The sequence below is a fragment of the Taudactylus pleione genome, unplaced genomic scaffold (assembly GCF_031769625.1).
Source record: "Taudactylus pleione unplaced genomic scaffold, aTauple2 ptg000906l, whole genome shotgun sequence".
Classification (NCBI taxonomy): Eukaryota; Metazoa; Chordata; class Amphibia; order Anura; family Myobatrachidae; genus Taudactylus; species Taudactylus pleione.
In genome coordinates, this window is record NW_028285307.1 from 2076799 (window position 1) to 2099751 (window position 22953).

General features: G+C 48.1%; 1 protein-coding gene across 1 annotated transcript in view; it reads left to right on the top strand.

The window, feature by feature from the left end:
• Positions 1–18336, top strand: part of NFKBID (NFKB inhibitor delta) — a 36943-nt gene extending 18607 nt beyond the window's left edge. The window contains exons 3-12 of the mRNA XM_088459364.1: positions 3316–3352; positions 6056–6258; positions 7797–8020; positions 10621–10726; positions 12570–12716; positions 12820–12877; positions 14000–14151; positions 14861–14977; positions 16274–16438; positions 18268–18336. Coding sequence (XP_088315490.1) covers positions 3316–3352; positions 6056–6258; positions 7797–8020; positions 10621–10726; positions 12570–12716; positions 12820–12877; positions 14000–14151; positions 14861–14977; positions 16274–16438; positions 18268–18336 — 1278 coding nt within the window. The remainder of the gene's footprint in view (positions 1–3315; positions 3353–6055; positions 6259–7796; positions 8021–10620; positions 10727–12569; positions 12717–12819; positions 12878–13999; positions 14152–14860; positions 14978–16273; positions 16439–18267) is intronic.
• The last annotated feature ends 4617 nt before the right edge of the window (positions 18337–22953 follow it).

Here is a 22953-nt window from a genome sequence, read left to right on the forward strand (position 1 = left end):
ACACAGAGGCACTGACAGACAGACTGAGGCTCTGATAGACAGACTGAGGCACTGACAGACAATCTGAGGCACTGACAGACAGACTGATCCTCTGACAGAAAGACTGAGGTGCTGACAGACAGACTGAGGCTCTGATAGACAGACTGAGGCTCCGACAGACTGAGGCACTGACAGACAGAGGCTCTGACAGACAGACTGAGGCTCTGAAAGACATACTGAGGCACTGACAGACAGAGGCTCTGACAGAAAGACTGAGGCACTGACAGACAGACTGAGGCACTGACAGACAGACTGAGGCACTGACAGACAGACTGAGGTGATGACAGACAGACTGAGGCTCTGATAGACAGACTGAGGCTCCGACAGACAGACTGAGGCACTGACAGACAGAGGAGATGACAGACAGACTGAGGCTCTGAAAGACATACTGCGGCACTGACAGACAGACAGAGGCTCTGACAGACAGACTGAGGCTCTCACAGACAAACTGAGGCACTGACAGACAGACTGAGATGATGACAAACAGACTGAGGCTCTCACAGACATATAGAGGCACTGACAGACAGACTGAGGCACTGACAGACATACTGAGGCGCTGACAGACAGACTGAGGCACTGACAGACAGACTGAGGCACTGACAGACAGACTGTGGTGATGACAGACAGACTGAGGCACTGACAGACAGAGGCTCTGACATAAAGACTGAGGCACTGACAGACAGACTGAGACTCTTACAGACAGACTGAGGCACTGACAGACAGAGGCTCTGACAGACAGAATGAGGCACTGAAAGACATACTGAGGCACTGACAAACAGACAGAGTCTCTGACAGAAAGACTGAGGCTCTGACAGAAAGACTGAGGCAATGACAGACATACTGACGCTCTGACAGAAAGACTGAGGGTCTGACAGACAGACTGAGGTGCTGACAGACATTTAGAGGCACTTGCAGACAGACTGAGGCTCTCACAGACAAACTGAGGCACTTACAGACAGACTGAGGCACTGACAGACAGACTGAGTTGATGACAGGCAGACTGAGGCTCTGACAGATACACTGAGGCACTGACAGACCGACTGAGGCTCTGATAGACAGACTGAGGCTCTGACAGACAAATTGAGGCTCTGACAGACAAACTGAGGCACTGACTGACAGACTGAGGCTCTGACAGACAGACTGTGGTGCTGACAGACAGACTGAGGTGCTGACAGGCAGACTGAGGCTCTGATAGATGGACTGAGGCTCTGACTGACAGATTGAGGCTCTGAAAGACATACTGAGGCACTGACAGACAGAGGCACTGACAGACATACTGAGGCACTGACAGACAGACTGAGGCTCTGACAGACAGACTGAGGCTCTGACAGACATACACTGACAGACAGACTGAGGCTCTGACAGACAGACTGTGGTGCTGACAGACAGACTGAGACTCATACAGACAGACTGAGGCTCTGACAGACAGACTGAGGTGCTGACAGACAGACTGAGGCTCTCACAGACAGACTAAGGCTCTGACAGACAAACTGAGTCACTGACAGACAGACTGAGGCACTGACATAAAGAATGAGGCACTGACAGACAGACTGAGACTCTTACAGACAGACTGAGGTATTGACAGACAGACTGAGGCACTGGCATACAGACTGAGGCACTGACAGACACACTGAGGCACTGACAGACACACTGAGGCACTGAGAGACAGACTGATCCTCTGACAGAAAGACTGAGGTGATGACAGACAGACTGAGGCTCTGATAGACAGACTGAGGCTCCGACAGACAGACTGAGGCACTGACAGGCAGAGGCTCTGACAGACAGACTGAGGCTCTGAAAGACATACTGAGGCACTGACAGACAGACAGAGGCTCTGACAGAAAGACTGAGGCACTGACAGACATACTGAGGCTCTGACAGAAAGACTGAGGTGCTGACAGACATATAGAGGCACTTGCAGACAGACTGAGGCACTGACAGACAGACTGAGGTGATGACAGACAGATGAGGCACTGACAGACAGAGGCTCTGACATAAAGAGTGAGGCACTGACAGACAGACTGAGGTGATGACAGGCAGACTGAGGCTCTGACAGACATACTGAGGCACTGACAGACAGACTGAGGCTCTGACAGACATACTGAGGCACTGACAGACAGACTGAGGCTCTGACAGACAGACTGTGGTGTTGACAGACAGACTGAGACTCTTACAGACAGACTGAGGCTCCGACAGACAGACTGAGGCACTGACAGACAGAGGTGATTACAGACAGACTGAGGCTCTGAAAGACATACTGAGGCACTGACAGACAGACAGAGGCTCTGACAGACAGACTGAGGCTCTCACAGACAAACTGAGGCACTGACAGACAGACTGAGGCACTGACAGACAGACTAAGGTGATGACAAACAGACTGAGGCTCTCACAGACATATAGAGGCACTGACAGACAGACTGAGGCACTGACAGACAGACTGAGGCACTGACAGACAGACTGAGGCACTGACAGACTTACTGAGGCACTGACAGACTGGCTCCATCAGCCACATGATGACGTCCCAGAAAGCGCACACAGGCCTGTACGATGCCACATTCGGAGCGCTAATGTGACTATATGTATGTACTAATGCATACACACTTCATTCTGTCCGCTAGCATTGCCATCATCACTAGTCTCAGCAGTTACACCCACCCCATGCTGGGGGCAATAGGAACATCTGAAACAGGCGTCTCCTCAGGCTACGCAGGACTCGGCGATAAATAGGCGAGATCCGCCTGGCTCAGAACGGCACAGAGATACACAATGACAATGGCGCAGTTTGCAAAAACTCGGCAGATGCACCCACGTTTGGACCTGTGTACGACTGTCCCTTACAGATGGACCCTATCAGCCTATGGGGCATATGTATCAAAGCTTAATGTGAGCTATATATCACCAACCAATCAGCTTCTAACTTACATTTTGCAGGCTGTGTTTAAGAAATGATAGTTTGGAGCTGATTGGTTGGTGATATATATTTCACAATTTTATCTCACATCCAGCTTTGATACATAGGCCCCTATGTGTGCTGTCACCCACTGGAAAATCTCCTTTGTAAAGCACAGGAGGATGGCGGATGTGGTAGTGACTGCAGTCTATGGCCTGGATACTGAGCCAGATAGATATTCTACCCTCTCAGTATTATCCGGCCTCGCTCTGTATTCAGTAACCAAGAATCGCTCCAAGAATCGATATAACGCAAATGATAAAATGTCATCTTTGTGTACAGATGCCATGATCATTATACGCTGTTTTCTTTGTGTGTTTTTCTAGATTACTCCATCCCTGGTGGAATATAAGGAAGATTCAGGTGTGTGATTGTCAGTCCTCTGTCACTGCTCTCTCATCCTCTGTCACTGCTCTCTCCTCCTCTCTCACAGCTCTCTCCTCCTCTCTCACTGCTCTCTCCTCCTCTCTCACTGCTCTCTCCTCCTCTGCTCTCTCCTCCTCTGTCACTGCTCTCTCCTCCTCTGTCACTGCTCTCTCCTCCTCTGCTCTCTCCTCCTCTGTCACTGCTCTCTCCTCCTCTGCTCTCTCCTCCTCTGTCACTGCTCTCTCCTCCTCTGCTCTCTCCTCCTCTGTCACTGCTCTCTCCTCCTCTGCTCTCTCCTCCTCTGTCACTGCTCTCTCCTCCTCTGTCACTGCTCTCTCCTCCTCTGCTCTCTCCTTCTCTGTCACTGCTCTCTCCTCCTCTCTTACTGCTCTCTCCTCCTCTGTCACTGCTCTCTCCTCCTCTGCTCTCTCCTCCTCTCTCACTGCTCTCTCCTCCTCTGTCACTGCTCTCTCCTCCTCTCTCACTGCTCTCTCCTCCTCTGTCACTGCTCTCTCCTCCTCTGTCACTGCTTTCCCCTCCTCTGCTCTCTCCTCCTCTGTCACTGCTCTCTCCTCCTCTGCTCTCTCCTCCTCTGTCACTGCTCTCTCCTCCTCTGTCACTGCTCTCTCCTCCTCTCTCACTGCTCTCTCCTCCTCTGTCACTGCTCTCTCCTCCTCTCTCACTGCTCTCTCCTCCTCTGTCACTGCTCTCTCCTCCTCTGTCACTGCTCTCTCCTTCTCTGTCACTGCTCTCTCCTCCTCTGTAACTGCTCTCTCCTCTGCTCTCTCCTCCTCTGCTCTCTCCTCCTCTCTCACTGCTCTCTCCTCCTCTGTCACTGCTCTCTCCTCCTCTCTCATTGCTCTCTCCTCTTCTGTCACTGCTCTCTCCTCCTCTGTCACTGCTTTCTCCTCCTCTGCTCTCTCCTCCTCTGTCACTGCTCTCTTCTCCTCTGCTCTCTCCTCCTCTGCTCTCTCCTCCTCTCTCACTGCTCTCTCCTCCTCTGTCACTGCTCTCTCCTCCTCTGCTCTCTCCTCCTCTGTCACTGCTCTCTCCTCCTCTGCTCTCTCCTCCTCTGTCACTGCTCTCTCCTCCTCTGCTCTCTCCTCCTCTGTCACTGCTCTCTCCTCCTCTGCTCTCTCCTCCTCTGTCACTGCTCTCTCCTCCTCTGTCACTGCTCTCTCCTCCTCTGCTCTCTCCTTCTTTGTCACTGCTCTCTCCTCCTCTGTCACTGCTCTCTCCTCCTCTCTTACTGCTCTCTCCTCCTCTGTCACTGCTCTCTCCTCCTCTGCTCTCTCCTCCTCTGCTCTCTCCTCCTCTGTCACTGCTTTCTCCTCCTCTGCTCTCTCCTCCTCTGTCACTGCTCTCTCCTCCTCTCTCACTGCTCTCTCCTCCTCTGTCACTGCTCTCTCCTCCTCTGTCACTGCTCTCTCCTCCTCTCTCACTGCTCTTTCACTGCTCTCTCCTCCTCTGTCACTGCTCTCTCCTCCTCTCTCACTGCTCTCTCACTGCTCTCTCCTCCTCTGTCACTGCTCTCTCCTCCTTTGTCACTGCTCTCTCCTCCTCTGCTCTCTCCTCCTCTGTCACTGCTCTCTCCTCCTCTGTCACTGCTCTCTCCTGCTCTAACACTGCTCTCTCCTCCTCTGTCACTGCTCTCTCCTCCTTTGTCACTGCTCTCTCCTCCTCTGCTCTCTCCTTCTCTGTCACTGCTCTCTCCTCCTCTGTCACTGCTCTCTCCTCCTCTGCTCTCTCCTCCTCTGCTCTCTCCTCTCTCACTGCTCTCTCCTCCTCTGTCACTGCTCTCTCCTCCTCTGCTCTCTCCTCCTCTGTCACTGCTCTCTCCTCCTCTGTCACTGCTCTCTCCTCCTCTGTCTCTGCTCTCTCCTCCTCTGTCACTGCTCTCTCCTCCTCTGCTCTCTCCTCTCTCACTGCTCTCTCCTCCTCTGTCACTGCTCTCTCCTCCTCTGTCACTGCTCTCTCATTGCTCTCTCCTCCTCTGCTCTCTCCTCCTCTGTCACTGCTCTCTCCTCCTCTGCTCTCTCCTGCTCTCTCACTGCTCTCTCCTCTCTCACTGCTCTCTCCTCCTCTCTCACTGCTCTCTCCTCCTCTGCTCTCTCCTCTGCTCTCTCCTCTGTCACTGCTCTCTCCTCCTCTCTCACTGCTCTCTCCTCCTCCTCTGCTCTCTCCTCCTCTGTCACTGCTCTCTCCTCCTCTGTCACTGCTCTCGCCTCCTCTGTTCTCTCTTTGGCCTTTGCCTGTTCCTCTCTCTCTGTGACTACATTTCGGGGTGGAGGTGAATAATTACACAATCAGTGTTAATACTACAGTACGGTCGGCTGGAAGTGTCTTTTGCGCAATGTCTGTGTAGCTATTTATCTATCTATATAGTTCAACAATATTCTGCAGCAGTTGTACAATTACAGAGATGTGCGAGTCCGGTTTTATTTTTGTTCTTTTCACCAAATTAGCACAAGTTCGGATTAGCTGAGATTTATATTGGCAATCCAAATCACGTGACAGCCAGATAGCCAATAGGATGACGTTTTTTGAGATTCAAACATAACCAAGTAAAAGTGAATAAAACCGAACCCGCTCATCTCTAATATATGGTATATGTATACTGTGTGTATATATATATATATATCTATATATATATATAGTAAATGTGGTAATGCTGAATATGAGCCCTCTTCTCCCGTGTAGGCACAGTCAGTAGTGCTCCATTCGGCCACCACAGCCCCAGCCAGAGAGAGGATGACTCCCTTTTGTACCAAAGGCCGACCCCTCTCTATGCCTACTCCTCGCTGCCGGACCTATACGCTTCGAGGCCTGGCCCAGTGTACAGCCATGAGGGAAGATACGAGATGGGGAGGAGCGATTCTCAATCCCTGGAGACGGACATAGGGGTGAGACACAGTAAAGATCTATGTATACAGTAACTGATGAAGTGACCGCCATGATGGAGCGCAATGTAACGCTCTTTATAACAGCATTTTATCACGTGGACATTGAGGTTACAAAGCAAATAAACCCAACAGGGAGGATGGCGCACGCACACAAGAGAGCAAAGGCTCTGGCTCAGTGCTAGGGTCTTTGGGGCTGATTCAGATCCACTCGCAAGCGCTATGCGCTCACATTTAGGTCGATGTTCACCCCCTGCGCATGCGCCACCTCCGGCGTGCGCATGCGCGAGACCCGGCCGACGACGGGTGCTCCGTCGCTACGGGTCTCGCACCAAAACGGGGCAGCTGTCGATTGTGATTGACAGCTCACCCCGTTTTGGAGGCAGGCAGGGGGGGGTGGCTGGACAAACGGAGGCGTTCCCGAGGGAACACCTTCCGTTTGTGGGCGGTCCTTCTACTGACATCACTAGTAATGTCAGTAGATGGACATCCTGCTCTATTAGAGCAGGAAGTCCACTGGGGCATGCGATGAACGAGACCCTACCACAAGGGTCTCATCGCAAGCCCGATGGTCACGATGGTCTTAGCGAGCGGCCAGGAGGCTGGCTCAAAAAAAAAATGCCGCTCTGATTCAGAGCAAGCGCTCTAAAAGAGCGTCTGGCTCTGAATCAGGGCCTTTGTCTTCACTGCACGGTGCCATCTTCCGGACTATCACTGGGAAAATGGAGGAGAGACCCTATTGCCGGTATATGGTAAGTATATTATGGGTGCAGGGTGTACAGTGCGTGGCCCCCCTGGACACAGGGGCCCATGTGCATGGCACACCCTGCCCCCATTGTAAATACGCCTATGGCTGAGAACAGAATGGCCGGCTCACCCCCACCATATGTGTGTGTGTGGTCCACTTCATATTCAGAGACTATATCGTTAGAAGGGGGAGATGTATCAAACCTTGGAGGGATATAAAGTGGGAAAAGTTGCCAATGGCAACTAAACAGCTTTTAACTGTCATTTAATAGACTGTGCTAGATAAATAAGAGCTGGAAGCTGATTGGTTGATTTGGGCAACTTCTCCACTTTGTCTCTCTCCAAGTCTTGATACATTTTCCCCCAAGTGCAGTCAGTTTAAGAGACAAAGGGGTCAGTTCATTTAGTGGCTGAATTGCGGGAGATTCCTGAGATGAGCCTTTTCTACGGCATTGGAACCCTGAATCGTGCCGATTTCACACCAAATGTTCCCATAGTTGCTCATTTTCATTTGCAGCCCCATAGGAGTGTGTATTATAATATGTGGTGTAGGGGCTACTGTACTGTATGTGCCGCATAGGATGGCACTGACTGAACTGACCCCAAAGCTTTAGATTATGCTCTGCCCTCTAGTGGTAAATTAAAGTATTACCACATACATCTAAAGCCTCCACCATAGAGGTCGCTGCCTCTACATAAGACATACATGAGAACAGTTCTTTATATAAGAATATTGAAACATTATATATAAATAATAGATGCAGTGACTATAATTATTATTATTATTTTATAAGGCTGCATCTGCATCACACGGTTCCTACTTACCCGCTTTTACCCATGATTCCTCCTGGCTGGGACACGGCTCCGCATCCTGTTCAGCCTCTGGAGCGGAGTCCTTTCTGAGGATGGCGGGCTCCGTGGTTCCAGATATGATGCCTATGGACTTGGAGGAAGCCCGAGCACAGATTCTGGGCCTCAGCCCGGAGCAGCTGCTGCACCGTGATGAGGATGGGGACACGTGAGTGGTTTGGGGGTTATAGAAAATGTATATGTTTGTTTTCTTGTTGCTTTCTCTTAGGGAAGGGACATTAAGGGCCCAGCATCAATGTTACCATCGCCGTGTGACCATCAAAACCATGAGCCCATTGTCTGCTGAGAACATCGGCTCCTGTTACTAGACACTTTACCACACAGGGGGTCATTCAGACCCGCTCGCGAGCAAAGGACGCTCGCAAGTGGGTCGATGTTGCCCCACTGCGCATGCGCACGATGGAGGGAGCTCAGTCGAGCGCATGCGCAAGACCCGGATAGCGACGGGCTTTCCGTCACTCCGGGTCTCGCACCAAAGGGGTCGTGCTGTCGATGTTGATTGACAGCACGCCCCCTTTGGTGGGCGTGCCGGGGGCGTGGCTGCCAGACGGAGGCGTTCCCATGGGAACGCCTACCGTCTGAAGCCGGCCCCACTGACATCACTAGTGATGTCAGTGGGAGTGATTTTGGCTCTAATAGAGCCAAAATCACTCCAGGGCTTGCGGCAGTGAGACCCTACCGCAGAGTCTCCGTCGCAAGCCCGATGGTCGCGATGGTCTTGACCATCGCGACCATCATCATGGGCGCTCGCATAAGCTGTGGGTGGTCCTCCACAGCTATGCGAGCGTCCAGAAGGACGATCCATTTTCATGGAGGAGGGCCCTGATTCAGAGCGAGCGTTCTGCTCTGAATCAGGCGCACATTCCCCTCACTGCCATTTCTGGCTCATCTACTACCAGCACCGCACCCACACACTAATGTACTAAGCCTGGGGGAGAGATAAAGTGGATAGAGATAGGTACTAGGCTCTGGAAAGTGATAAATTGGAGAGTGACAAACTACCAACCAGTCAGCTCCTACAGACCCATACACACTGGGCGATGTGTGTACAGGGCGATGTCGTCAGCGGCGGGGGTGCCAGCATCGTTAAGTACATCCACACTTGCCGATGCCGGCAACAATGACTATCAGGGGGGGGCGGGGTCATGCTGTGTTTGGTGGCGTGGTATCTCTAACGATATCCCCAGATTGAGCCATTAACGATCCGCAGGAGCGCGCATCATTTGTTGGAGAGCGCATACATGCTGGGCGATATGAACGATATATCGTTCAACGATATCGTTATCGTTCATATCATTCATTGTGTACGTGCCTGTCATTTATTAAATATAGCCTGTAACATGGCAGTTAGGAGCTGATTGGTTGGGACTTAGGGCCTGATTCAGACCCACTCGCGAGCGGCTGTCCGCTCGCAAGTGGGTCGATGTTATGGACTGAGCATGCGCACGACGGAGGGAGCTCCGTCGTGCGCATGCGCCAGACGCGACGAGCGAAGGAAAGTCCTTCGCTCGTTGTGTCCGATCAAAGGGGGCGTGCTGTCAATGTTGATTGACAGCACGCCCCCATTGGTGGGCGTGCCGGGGGCGCGCCTCTCTGACGGGGGCGTTCCCACGGGAACGCCTCCCGTCAGAAGCCGGCCCACTGACATCACTAGTGATATCAGTGGGAGTGATTTGGGCTCTGATAGAGCCAAAATCACTCCGGAGCTTGCGGTTGAAAACCTCAACCGCAGGCTCCGGCTCGCAAATTCGATGGTCGCGATGGTCTCGACCATCGCGACCATCACAATGCACGCTCGTATAGCCTGTGGGTGGTGACCCACAGCTATACGAGCGTCCAGGAGGACGCTCCATGAAAATGGAGCCCGGCCCTCATTCAGAGCGTGCGCTCTGCTCAGAGCGTACGGCTCTGAATGAGGGCCTTAATCTCCGTTCACTTTATCTCCGCCCAAGGCTTAGTAAATAGACCCGGCACCCTGTAACATGACAGTTAGGAGCTGAATGGCTGGTTGTTTATCACTCTCCAAGTTATCACTTTCCAGAGCTTAGTACATCAACCCCAAAGTACCAACCAATTAGCTCCTAACTGTCAAATTCTCATACACAGCCTGTAAAGTGACAGTTAGGAGCTGGTTAGTTGGTACTTTATCTCCAACCACTTTATCGCTCTCCAGGACTTAGTAAATAGACCCCTCAGTGGCGAAGGGGAAACATATCACCAATTAGGGTGTGCTAAAGCCCACTTATCGCAGCGACTTAGGATGTCTTCACTCGAGAGGTTAGATCTGTAGTCCCCTAGTGTCACATCAATGTACGGCTAGTGATAGCAGCATTAGGAAAAAGTCGCAGACGCAGCTATGGTGAAATACACCGCAGTGCTCGCGGCAGCGTGCTACACAGACTACTCCCAGGGGCTACTAGGCTGCGCTATATTTTGCTATTTGGCCAAAGTTAGTGCTATTCATAGGGGCAGTATACAGATTACTTTGCATTTATTTATTTATTCACATTAGTATCTAGCAGCCCCTGTTATAATGTAAGGGGGGCGTTAGACTGCAGTGCAGCGTGTGATACAATAACTCATTTATAGTATAGGGTGCGTCCACTGTACATCTACTTCCACAGCAATATTTATTTGCTAAGTTGTTATATGATATTTCTCTATAGGATTAGCCCATTAGATGAGAGTATGGATCTGTCACATCAATGTTCAGTATGTAACATGGAGGTTTCTATTCCATTATTGCAGAATCCTCCACCTGTACGCGGCGAGGGGCCTGCGGTGCCAGACGTATGCCGTGGCCGAGCGCTACCTGCAGTACGGTCAGCTGGACGCCAAGGAGCATCATGGGAAGGTACACGCCTCTCAGCCCATATACATGTATGTCATCTAGTGCAGAGCTAAGTGACATCATCTGTATAGGAAGGGATGAATCCGCACTACAGATGTGACATCATACAAGCTGAGGGATGAGATCTCTAAATACAATCTCATGGGAAAAGGGAAATCTGGGCCTGATTCAGACCTGCTCGCGAGTGCATAGCGCTCGCAAGCGGGTCGATGGTGGGGTACTGCGCACGCTCGCCGCGCGCATGTGCAAGCCCCTGAGTGAGAGAGAAATTCTCTTGTTCCGGGACTCACTACAAAAGGGGCGGCTGTCGATGTTGATCGACAGCTCGCCCTGTTTTGTAGGCGGGGCAGGGGGAGTGGCTACACAAACGGAGGCGTTCCAGAAGAAACGCCTGCCGTTTGTGGGAGGCACCACTGACATCACCAGTGATGTCAGTGGAGAGCTTCCTGCTCTTTTAGAGCAGGAAGCTCTCTTGGGCTTGCGACAGACGAGACCCTACCACAAGGGTCTCGTCGCAAACCCCAATGGTCGCGACCATCTCGACCATCACCTGGTCACCCACAGCTTAGCGAGCCACCGGGAGGCCGCAACCAAAAAACAAAAAAACGCCCTGATTCAGAGCGAGCACTCTTAAAGAGCGTCCTGCTCTGAATCAGGCCCTCTGTGCTGTTACCAATGGCAACCAACATATATAAGCTCTGTCCAGTAGTATACAGATACGAAAGGGGAGTGTGTAAGATAATAAACCAATCACAGGTAGGTGGGAAAATAAAATAAATATCTTTGTTTGCCATAGAGACTAATACCACCACTGCCCCCTTATATCATACTGCACTGTGGCCCTGATTCAGTAAGGAACGCACGCTAGCAGACGCATGCACCCAGCCGCTGCGAGGATATGCTAATCAATGCATACGCACAGACGGCAGCACATGATACAGACGCCCATCCCCCTTTACTCTCAGCCTGATCAGTACGCAAGATAGCGCTAACATCGGTAACATCGACAACCATCGACCACATTTGCATAATAGTGATTGACCAGACCTCGCACAGGATCTTGGCAACTTCCTGTGTGAGTCTCATCACTGCGTCCATCGCCGCACTGCTTAATTATGGACGCCCCTAAAACAGCATCCCAACACACAGGCACGCTTGCGTTCGCCCGACCACCCCCCGTCACCACCCACAAACAGCAATTTCTGTCATTCAATATCGGAGGGGGTCCGCATGCTCGCTGCGTGTAGTCTGCGCATGCTTGCCAGACCGCACCGTATAGTTCGCGTACGCAGTATGGAAATATCGGCCAAGTGTATTCATGCGTTCTCTCCTGTGCGTTCTCTCCTCTGCGTTCTCTCCTCTGCGTTCTCTCCTCTGCGTTCTCTCCTCTGCGTTCTCTCCTGCGCGTTCTCTCCTGCGCGTTCTCTCCTGTGCGTTCTCTCCTGCGTGTTCTCTCCTCTGCGTTCTCTCCTCTGCGTTCTCTCCTGTGCGTTCTCTCCTGTGCGTACTCTCCTGTGCGTTCTCTCCTCTGCGTTCTCTCCTCTGCGTTCTCTCCTCTGCGTTCTCTCCTGTGCGTTCTCTCCTCTGCGTTCTCTCCTCTGTGTTCTCTCCTCTGCGTTCTCTCCTGTGCATTCTCTCCTCTGTGTTCTCTCCTCTGCGTTCTCTCCTGTGCGTTCTCTCCTCTGCGTTCTCTCCTGTGCGTTCTCTCCTGCGTGTTCCTTGCTGAATCCGGCCCTGTGATTCTATACCCTGATCTGTGATAGTGTAATATGCTCAGAGCACTCTGATATAACTTTATTCTCCTGCACATATATGAGCAATGTCTTCATCGTTCTCCCCTCCGTAGTCTCCTCTACTTGTTGCTGTAGCAGCCAATCAGCCCGAGATCGTCTATGACCTCATCACACTCGGCGCAGATATCAACGCTTCAGACTGCAAAGGACAGACGGCCCTACATGTCGCTGGGACCTACGGACTGTCTGACGTGCTCAGGGTAAGTTGACTCTCTACCTGTTTCCGGGTCTTGAGACATCTCCCCTATAAGGAGATCCTGTGTGTGTGCCGGTCTCCTCCATCTAATCATGATATAATTGCAGGTGTTCCTAGCTGTCCAGCACCAAAAGAACATTGACGTGGAGATGAGAAACTATGAAGGTGAGAGGAAGTTCCCCTGCCCTGTACTCCAGCAAAGGGCTTAGTGTAACCCATGGGCGACAGACTACTGTACCTATTACCCTCTGGATCCTGCACCCAACCTTATGGCCCTGATGCTTAGTGTAACCCATGGGCGACAGATTACTGTACCTATTGCCCTCTGGATCCTGCACCCAACCTTATGGCCCTGATGCTTAGTGTAACCCATGGGCGACAGATTACTGTACCTATTGCCCTCCGGATCCTGCACCCAACCTTATGGCCCTGATGCTTAGTGTAACCCATGGGCGACAGATTACTGTACCTATTGCCCTCTGGATCCTGCACCCACCCTTATGGCCCTGATGCTTAGTAAACCAGCCATGCAGAATCACACAGAGCTTGGGACGGGGAGAATAGTTTGCCGATGTCCAGTTAGCAGGGTTTTGCGTTGTTATTTACACACAGTATTTATAACAGCCACTGAAAGCAGCAATCCACATAGAAGAATTTATCTTTAAATAGCAAGTGAAGTCGATTTTTTGTAGCATGCATCATTTTCTGAGCCGGCCTCCTATTATCCATTATCTCCTTTCAAAACCTCTCTGGAAGAAAAAAAAAAAAAAGAGTATGACTGCCAGACACACACACAGTCTCACAGCTCTCAGCATGTCACATGATGACAGAAGAGGGAGGATGTTACAGAGTAGTTAGAGCTCAGATTGGGATTCTAAAGCTTCTCTGCTCGCTACATCATGTGCCATGTGACTGTGGTTGCCATGGTAGTCACATTACATTTTGCAGACTTATAAATATGAAATAGCAACCTGGAAAAAAATGAATAGTAAATATGAATATTTCTTCAATAGCCTACCACAGATACCTACAGTATAAGTCTTTTCACCAATATACTCCTCTGGAGTAATTATGGGTGAAATGTATCAAACCTTCTAAAGAGTAGAGAAGTGGACAAGTGGAGAAGTTGCCCATAGCTACCAATCAGTTTTGAGGTAGAATTTATCAAGTACATTCTATAAAATGATAGTTATAGTAGAAGCTGATTGGTTGCTATGGGAAACTTCATCACTACCCCATTCTTTAAGTTTGATACATTGCCCCCAATGTTTGCTTCTTGCCCTTCAGGTCTGTCCCCTCTTCACTGTGCTGTCATATCGCAGAACAGCGCTTACAAAAACAAGACGAGTCCGAGCAGCACAGACGCCCTGCAACGGGACCGCGAGACCCTGTCATGTATCCATCTCCTGCTCCAAATGGGGGCCAGCTGTGTCAGTCAGGTACAAGATGCAAACACCCCCATATATATACTGATACACGGGTTCCCGGCACATGCCTCACTCACCGGTACTGATTAAAGTATGGAGACTTTTACATACAGGTGGTGAATGTTTGACATATAATGGAGGGAAGACGGAACCGCCGATCCGCTAGTCGGAAACGCCGATCGGCAGCTATCGATGATTACCGATCAGTTGGGGAAAGTCTTCATGTTAAAAATATCTGATTTTCTGATCCCGATCATATTTTGGTCGGGATCGGAAAATCAGGGAAATCTAACATGTTGAATCGATGCCCCGATCCTGGCATATGGGGCCATTAGTCTGGTGAAGCCTTCTCCCCTCAGGAAGATGCTGATTGCTCCTGATAATGTCATTAATATTCTATTTGGTCATAACTTGGAGCATGGATTCAGTGAAGTTCTGTTCATTATGCATAGAAAATCTGCATTAATAACAATCACAATTATGTGGGTAAAAATAGCATGAACTATTCATAAAAGCTCTTTGAGATGGTTGGTTGGTTGGTTGGTTAGTTGGTTGGTTGGTTGGTTGGTTGGTTGGTTGGTTTGGATGGTTTATCTTTTCCTATGCATGGCAGACTTCCTGCCAGTAATCCTATCAGATCATACAATACTTCAAAGAGCTTTTCTGAGCCTTCCATAACTGATTAATTACTTAATAACAGCTCTTTTATTTTCTCAAACAGGACATCAAGAGCAATAAGACTGTCCTCCATCTGGCTGTACAGGCCGGAAACATCCCTCTAGTCAAATATTTCCTAGAAATATCTCACGCTGACCATCCTGGACTCATCAACATGAAGGTGAACATTGCCAACATTTTATTTGCTCAGGGCCGTAGGTTGAAAACTTTTCTGGTTTTCAATGTAATAATTATTGTCATATGGTAACTTCTCTCTGCCTCCCCAGGTCCTGTCTCCATCCCATCTCACTGTATCATCCTTGTCTCTGTCCATCCGATAAATTCATACCTCATGTATCTTCATGTCTCTGTCCCACTTACAATATTCTCAGTGTCTCTGTCCAACCATGTGATCCATCCTCACTGCCTCCAACCCACCTAACAGTATTCTCTCATTGTCTCCATCCCACCCGTTGTAATCTCCTAGTCTCCATCCCACTTGGTGGTATCCTCATTGTGTTCATCCCACCTGATGGTATCCTCATTGTCTCTGTACCACCTGATGGTATCCTCATTGTCTCTGTACCACCTGATGGTATCCTCATTGTCTCTGTCCCACCTGATGATGTTCTCATTGTCTCTGTACCACCTGATGGTATCCTCATTGCCTCTGCCCCACCTGATGGTATCCTCATTGTCTCTGTACCACCTGATGGTATCCTCATTGTCTATGTCCCACCTGATGGTATCCTCATTGTCTATGTCCCACCTGATGGTATCCTCATTGTCTCTGTCCCACCTGATGATATTCTCATTGTCTCTGTCCCACCTGATGATATTCTCATTGTCTCTGTCCCACCTGATGGTATCATTGTCTCTGTACCACCTGGCAGTATCCTCATTGTCTCTATCCCACCTGATGATATTCTCATTGTCTATGTCCCACCTGATGGTATCCTCATTGTCTCTGTCCCAACTGATGGTATCCTCATTGTCTCTGTCCCACCTGATGGTATCCTCATTGTCTTTGTACCACCTGGTGGTATCCTCATTGTCTCTGTCCCACCTGCCGGTATCCTCATTATTTCTTTCCCACCTGATCGTATCCTCGTTGTCTCTGTCCCACTTTGCCGGTATCCTCATTGTCTCTTTCCCACCTGATCATAACCTCATTATCTCTGTCCCACCTGATGGTATCTTCATTGTCTCTGTACCACCTGGTGGTATCCTCATTGACTCTGTCCCACCTGCCGGTATCCTCATTGTCTCTGTCCCACCTGGTGGTATCCTCATTTTCTCGGTCACACCTGGTGGTATTCTCATTGTCTTCATCCCACCTGGTGGTATCCTCATTGTCTGTCACCTGGTGGTATCCTCATGGTCTGTCACCTGGTGGTATCCTCATGGTCTGTCACCTGGTGGTATCCTCATGGTCTCTTGCCCAGCTGACGGTAATGTCCTCCTCTCTCTATGGCAGGCTCATGGTAACACGGCTTTGCACATGGCGGCAGCTCTACCTCCTAATCACTCTACAGAGTATCTGATCAAGCTCCTTCTATTCTATGGGGGGGATCCAAGCACCCGCAATCTAGAGAATGAACAGCCGGCCCATTTGGTTCCTCCTGGGGAGATCTCCGAGCAGGTAATGTTCTGACAACCCATGTATTGTCTCCTACACAGAGTGTATCATCTATTCCTATATATAACAAACATTTGGGGGCATTTATAAAAAATGTGTAGTGAGAACTGATGGAGTGAGAATGTCCTAAATGTCTAAAATGTACATTGACTATCTGTATAAATGTCTCCCGCATGCACTTGGCCCATGCAATGTCTGACCTGGCATAGGAATAGTTCTTTAATAGTTGTAGATTTTCTTTGCCCGCCCTACTTACCTGCCATAAATATGAAGCCATGGTCCAACCATTCAGCTCCATTTCCTGTTCTATAATGAGACTACTAAGTCCTTAGTAGCTCATTCAGACCCGCTCGCTAGATGCGTTCACTCGCAGCCTGCGTATGCAAATCCAACGCACGCCCAGCAAGGCATTAGCACTCCCACTACAGTATGTCTTGGCGTGCGATCACTTTGTGTATGCAGATGCCCACCAGTCATTCATAAGACGCCCACTTGCGCACGTCATCTCCTGGAAGTACATGAAAACATTGGTAAATCGGGCACCATCGGATGCGATCAGGTTGACTATACCCAGCCGCAAGCACTGCGATCACTTCAGATTGAAATCCCACCAAGTGACGTGTACAATGAAGCTGCCTGTTAATTATGCACGCCTCTGAAACGGCATTGGAACACTCAGGTACGCCTGCGTTCTCACCTCCACTCCCCGTTTCTAGTATCCTGACCCTGGGCCTGATTCAGAGCCGCTCGTAAGCTCTGAGCGATGTTCGCACAACTGCACATGCATATGGGTCGTAATGTGCATGCGCCAACCAGTCATTGCGGTCGGAAATCGAGTGCTCACAAAATAGCGAGTGGCTGCTAATTTGAGTGACAGAATGAGGCGTTTGTGGGTGGTAACAGGGGAAGGTGCTTGAAAACGGGGAGTGGTGATCCGAACGCAGGCGTGCCAAACGGTCAAAACGGGCGTTTTAAGGGTGTGCATAATTAATACAGCAGCGTCATTGACCACGTCACTTGGTTATTTCTTAGCCTGAACTGTTCGCATGATTGCGGTAGGAAAATCCAACCACAAGCACTGCGAGCAGTTCAGACGCCTTTCGATGTACTTGATTAATCAAATAAATAGCGGAGATGACGTAGGATGCGAGCGGCCAGGGGGCGTCTTTACAAAATAGCGAGCGCATGTTTCGTTCGCTCGCTCGCTCAGACATAGAGGCGTCAACAGACCGCAAAGAGCGAGCGCTCAATTTAAATAGCCGGCCCCTTTTTCTGAACGAGCGAGCGCAAATAGCGTCCGGCTCTGAATCAGGCTCCCTGTTACCACCCACAAACGGCTTCTCCTGTCACTCATTCAACTGGGCTGTCTATGCACAACGAGCGAACTCATTCTGATCTTTCGCAGTGGTTTGTGCACGCGCATTGCGTTGTATACGCATGTGCAGATCGGAACTATCGGTCAGCTACGAGCGTTCGCATCCTAGCGAGCGGGTCTGAATCAGCTGCTTCGTTTTCAATACCCCAAGATACTGTAGGTGTAACGTAGAGGGAGTATATTGCTCTGATACCACTTCTTGGTTGGTTCTTCTCCACTACAAGCACTGAATACAGATGTATCACTTGTCCAATAGAAACCCACTTCAACAACTCGGAAAACTTGACTCACAGTGGGCGTGTCCTGCATGGACCAGGGCGGAGTATAAATGAACATTTGGCCCCATATTTCCTTTAAAAATATTGGGTGTCTGTATCCTATACTAAGTAGACGCCAAACTCCATCTGATTTCCTTGCTGTTAGTAACCTCCCGGTTGCCATATGCTTTTCTCCCCAGATTAAGCTGTTGCTGAAAAGGAGACGTGTGATGTCATCGACCCGCAACCAATCAGCACATTCCTTATAGGAATCGCACAAATCAGGACTTGTTTTTTAGCCCCAGAGTCGAGATCCTTCCGCTGACGGGGGAACAATGTATCTCCAGGCGAAGCAGTTTGTCCCAGTGACACAGATTAACCCAATACTCTCATAAGTGATTTTTAGTAAGCTACATAAAGGGGGGATATAATATTATTACTGTCACCATCTGCACTATATATACGTTCTGGTTTCTGTGAAACTGTTAACCCCCTCACAGCTGGAGACTAATAGGTAACCAGGTTGGGGTGTAGACGATGCCACATAATTTATATTCCACAGCGAATCTGCAAATAACTGTTTCACGGATGTAGATCATCACAGTATTTTAGGAAATTGGTAATTATATTAGCGGCGAAGGGTTAACTCATTATTGTCCCAGTTTCTTGAACAAGAAATTATTTCGAAATCTGCAAGAACAATATCTTAGTTACCAGATTAGAGTCCTGATCTTATCCCGCCCTTCATACTGTGAGTCCTGAGTTTACAGATTCCCGTGTAGAAGGATTTCTCTTTATAACAGTACAGAGAGCTGTTCTGTGTGTGAATCTCTGGCTTATGGAGCATACACACGGTCAGATCTGTCAGATGAACGATTTGAACTATTGAACGATTTTTGACTGCATTAAAATGAATGGAATCGTCCAAGTCTGACTGCAAACACATCAGATGTCAGATATCGTTATCTGACCATCGGGAACGCGCATCGTTCAAATCGTTCATCTGACAGATATGTCAGATTTTCCTTCAGATATGAACGATTTTTTTAATCGTTATCGTTCAGATCTGAAGAAAAATCTGACCGTGTGTATGCACCATTACTGACCACCTAGCAAAGGGCCGCCCCAATCTGCGCAGCTCCTCCCAACAGAGAATGCTAAATCTTGCACCCTCACTGACTCCAAGCACTAGGGCAGAGAAATCCTTGGGCTGCCTTATTAAATCCACCACTAAACGGCATTTGTAGAGCAGCTCTGAAGCTGCACACACACACAACGATTTTGTTACCAACGATTTTATGAACGATTTTTATGAATGATTTTCTGTCAGATTATCTGTCAGATTTTTTAAAGTGTAATGAACGATTTTTATGAACCACAAACGATTTTTGCATATTCCCTTAATGAAAATCGTTAAGTTGACAAGTCTAATGGTGCATACACACGGTCAGATTTTTCCTTCAGATATGAACGATAACGATTTAAAAATCGTTCAGTCGTTCATATCTGAAGGAAAATCGTTCATATCTGACATGCCTGAACGATGGACGATCAACGATGCGCGTTCCCGTTTGTCAGATAACGATATCTGACATCTGATGGGTTTGCAGTCAGACTTGGACGATTCCATTCATTTTAATGCAGTCAAAAATCGTTCAAATCGTTCAAATCGTTTAGTCGTTCAGTCGTTCATCTGACAAATCTGACAAGTCTGACAAATCTGACCGTGTGTACGCTCCATTACTGAACTACAAACTACAAACGTGAACGCGCATGAACGATAATCGTTCATTGTTTGACTCAGAAAGTGAACGATTTTTCAAACGATTATCGTCACACAATATCGTTTAACGATAATCGTTCAAAAATCGTTGTGTGTGTATGCAGCTTAAGAAATGACTTGGAAATTGGAAGCCGCTCATGTTCTATGAACATGCAAATGAATACTTCCAGCCCAGTCAATGTGTCTTCCACGAAAACTGTTCAGTATTTAATTTGCAATATTTTAGGCATCCTTAAATAGTTTAACGCACTGAAGATGAAGTAATATGGAAATATGTTGCATTACAAAATACTATTAAGTTTTCCAGGTAATATAACTCTTGAAATGTGCTGGCGACAGCTTCTGGTTCACCAAACGATCCCACTAAGTACCATTACCATTGTAATGATAACCAGCGCAGACACATTCTGCATAGAATGGGGGGCAATGTCATTCTCACACTATTATTTGGCCTGCTGTCCCATCTGTTCTTGTCGGCTGGTGATGGCTTTGAAAGAACGAGCTCCAATCTTTATCGTTTCTGTGAAATGAATCATATATTATGGCCCATATTGGGCCACCGTAAGAAGACCAAACAGTGCCTGACTGGCTGCTTGTAGCCAATGACTGGCGAGATACAAGCTCGATATACAAATCTTAGCAGAGCAACCTGAAATAATAGGTCAGATTGTCTGTCTGATGAGAACTGTCCTTGAAGAGCTTCACTGGAATTTGCTGTTCAGCGTAACCCCATGCAATTCATTTTCTTCCTTTTCACAATGAGATCACTATTTGACACTATTATCAGAGTTGCCGATCTTAGAGGGACGAGTGCTGTGACCAACAGTCCTGAGGGATGCTGAAGATTTAGGGGTATATGCACTAAGCCTTGGAGAGAGAGTGTTAAAGTACCAACCAATCAGCTCCTAACTGTCATTTTTGAAACAGGCCCGTCCGTATTCAATTAGCCACAAAAAGTCGGAATCTGCTAAAAAGTATCGCCGATTGCAACTTTTCACCAGGTGGAAACTTATCTCCGTGTTCAATGGTAAACAGTTTTCGGGTACGCGAAAACGCAATGCAATAGACAAAAAAGATTCGCCTCTGAATAGGCGTCGAAAAAAAATGCAAAATCGCTATTTTGGGGTGCAAAGATGGGGAAACCACTCAGCACCCTTGGGACAGCCCTCCAAAGGATAACTGCGTCAAAAAAAACTAAAAAGCACTTTGAAAATGGGGGCAAAAAAGTGTTAAGTGGGGATACAAACTTAAAAAGTAGCAAGATAGACTTGTGGGGGGTCGGCATATATGGGGGAGGTGGTTTTTGGATTGCAGGTGATTGCTTCAGGTGCGTTTTTTAAGTTGTTTGAAACTTTACTTTATCCACTTTAAACCATACTTGCACCCATTTTCATGTACCCCAAATATGACACGAGTACTTATTTTCACCATTAAAAACTGCTTAATGCTATTCTTCACCACTTGTGCAAAGACGCTAATTAAAAGATATTGACACATCCTTAAGTACCCCAAATAGCTTTATTAGGGCTAATCGGGGGCACGTACATTGATCCCCAAAGTTAGTGCATCTTTTAGGGGGTATCAGGCTGTTCTCCCCAATTCTGATAGTACTTTTCGCCTGTTTGGCCAGCTTACATTCTCGATAAGTTTCCGCAGGTAAAATATGCGATGTCGGCGAAAAGTCCGGCATGCGAAAAAGTATCGCGGGTGCGAAACTAATTGAATACGGTCCACAGCCAGTAAACTGACAGGAGTTGATTGGTTGGTACTTTATCACTCTCCCAGGATTAGCACATAGATACCCGTAGAGAGTTATTAACTCTGGTGGAAGAAGAAAATCTGCAATAAAAGGCTGACAACCAATCAGAACATTTCGTTTTCATTGTCTAACTTGCAGTAGACAAATAAAGCTAATTGCTGATTGGTTCCTACAGCTTTACGCTAGATGCCGGCGGATTTGCAAACGATAGCATTGAGTCACTACCGTCTCCTGCGCATGTGCCGAAGATTATTCAGGAATATAGCCATATCATCGAAGACATCAATAGGAAATGTTACCGGTCGCTGCCCGATCTGGGTCTTTGTTCTGGGGTGAAGGGTGTGCAGTGTGGGTCCACCTTGACTCTGGGGTCTGTGTTCACTGCACCCCTTATTGATACACCCCTGATTAAGACGTCCATATACTCTAATGAGATCCTGATATTACACTGACACTCCGGTTAGAGGGGATCTCTACGTTATTACTGTGCTCTCAGTCCACAGCTCCACCTAGAGGAGAATTGGAGTAGTGCAACTATCACTGAATGTCCACAATTTTTTGCATCAAAATGTTATTTATTGTAGAATTAAGCTACAGAAACTGAGAGAATAGGGATGTGTGTAGTTTGAACAAAGGATGTGTGAACTTTGTACACATTTATATTGCCTTGTATCAACTATTGTCGCATACTGACATGTATTAATTTGGGATATTCCCAGGGGTGCAAGTAAAATAATGTTAACTCCTACATCTACTGATTATTAGATCTTTTTCATTTCCCTGTTGCAGTGTTAATATACACAGATTATTACTTTATTAACCCTGTAGATGCCTGCAGACTATTCTTCTAATATCTACTGTACTTTATATTACTAAGGATTCATTATGAGCCTTTAATAGATGGACAGTTTTGGATTGAAGAGGAAAAAATCTGTTTCTCTAAATAATTTCTTATAGTAGCGTTCCTGTGCCACAGAGGTGTCCCCAGGCACACTGACCAACCTAAGTGTAATATGAAAAGGGACATCTGTAGCTGTTGTAATGTAGAATTGTAAAATGTGGACGAAAAGCCTGAACCAAAGATGAAACATTCCAACCAGTTTTATGTAATGTGCTAAATGCAGACATATATTCTGTAAGCCATCGGAACCAATCAGATGATCTTACTTTTATTTTAAAGTTTTTACTAGGAAGTTAATACCAGAATCTGATTGGTTAACATGGAATTTGCATGTATTGACTGCACTGTGTTGTCAGCGAGGTAATTGGAAAAATCCTATTTTTATAATTATTTAAAATACTATTTAAACTGAACACATTTTATTTGCAAGTTTTATTTATTGT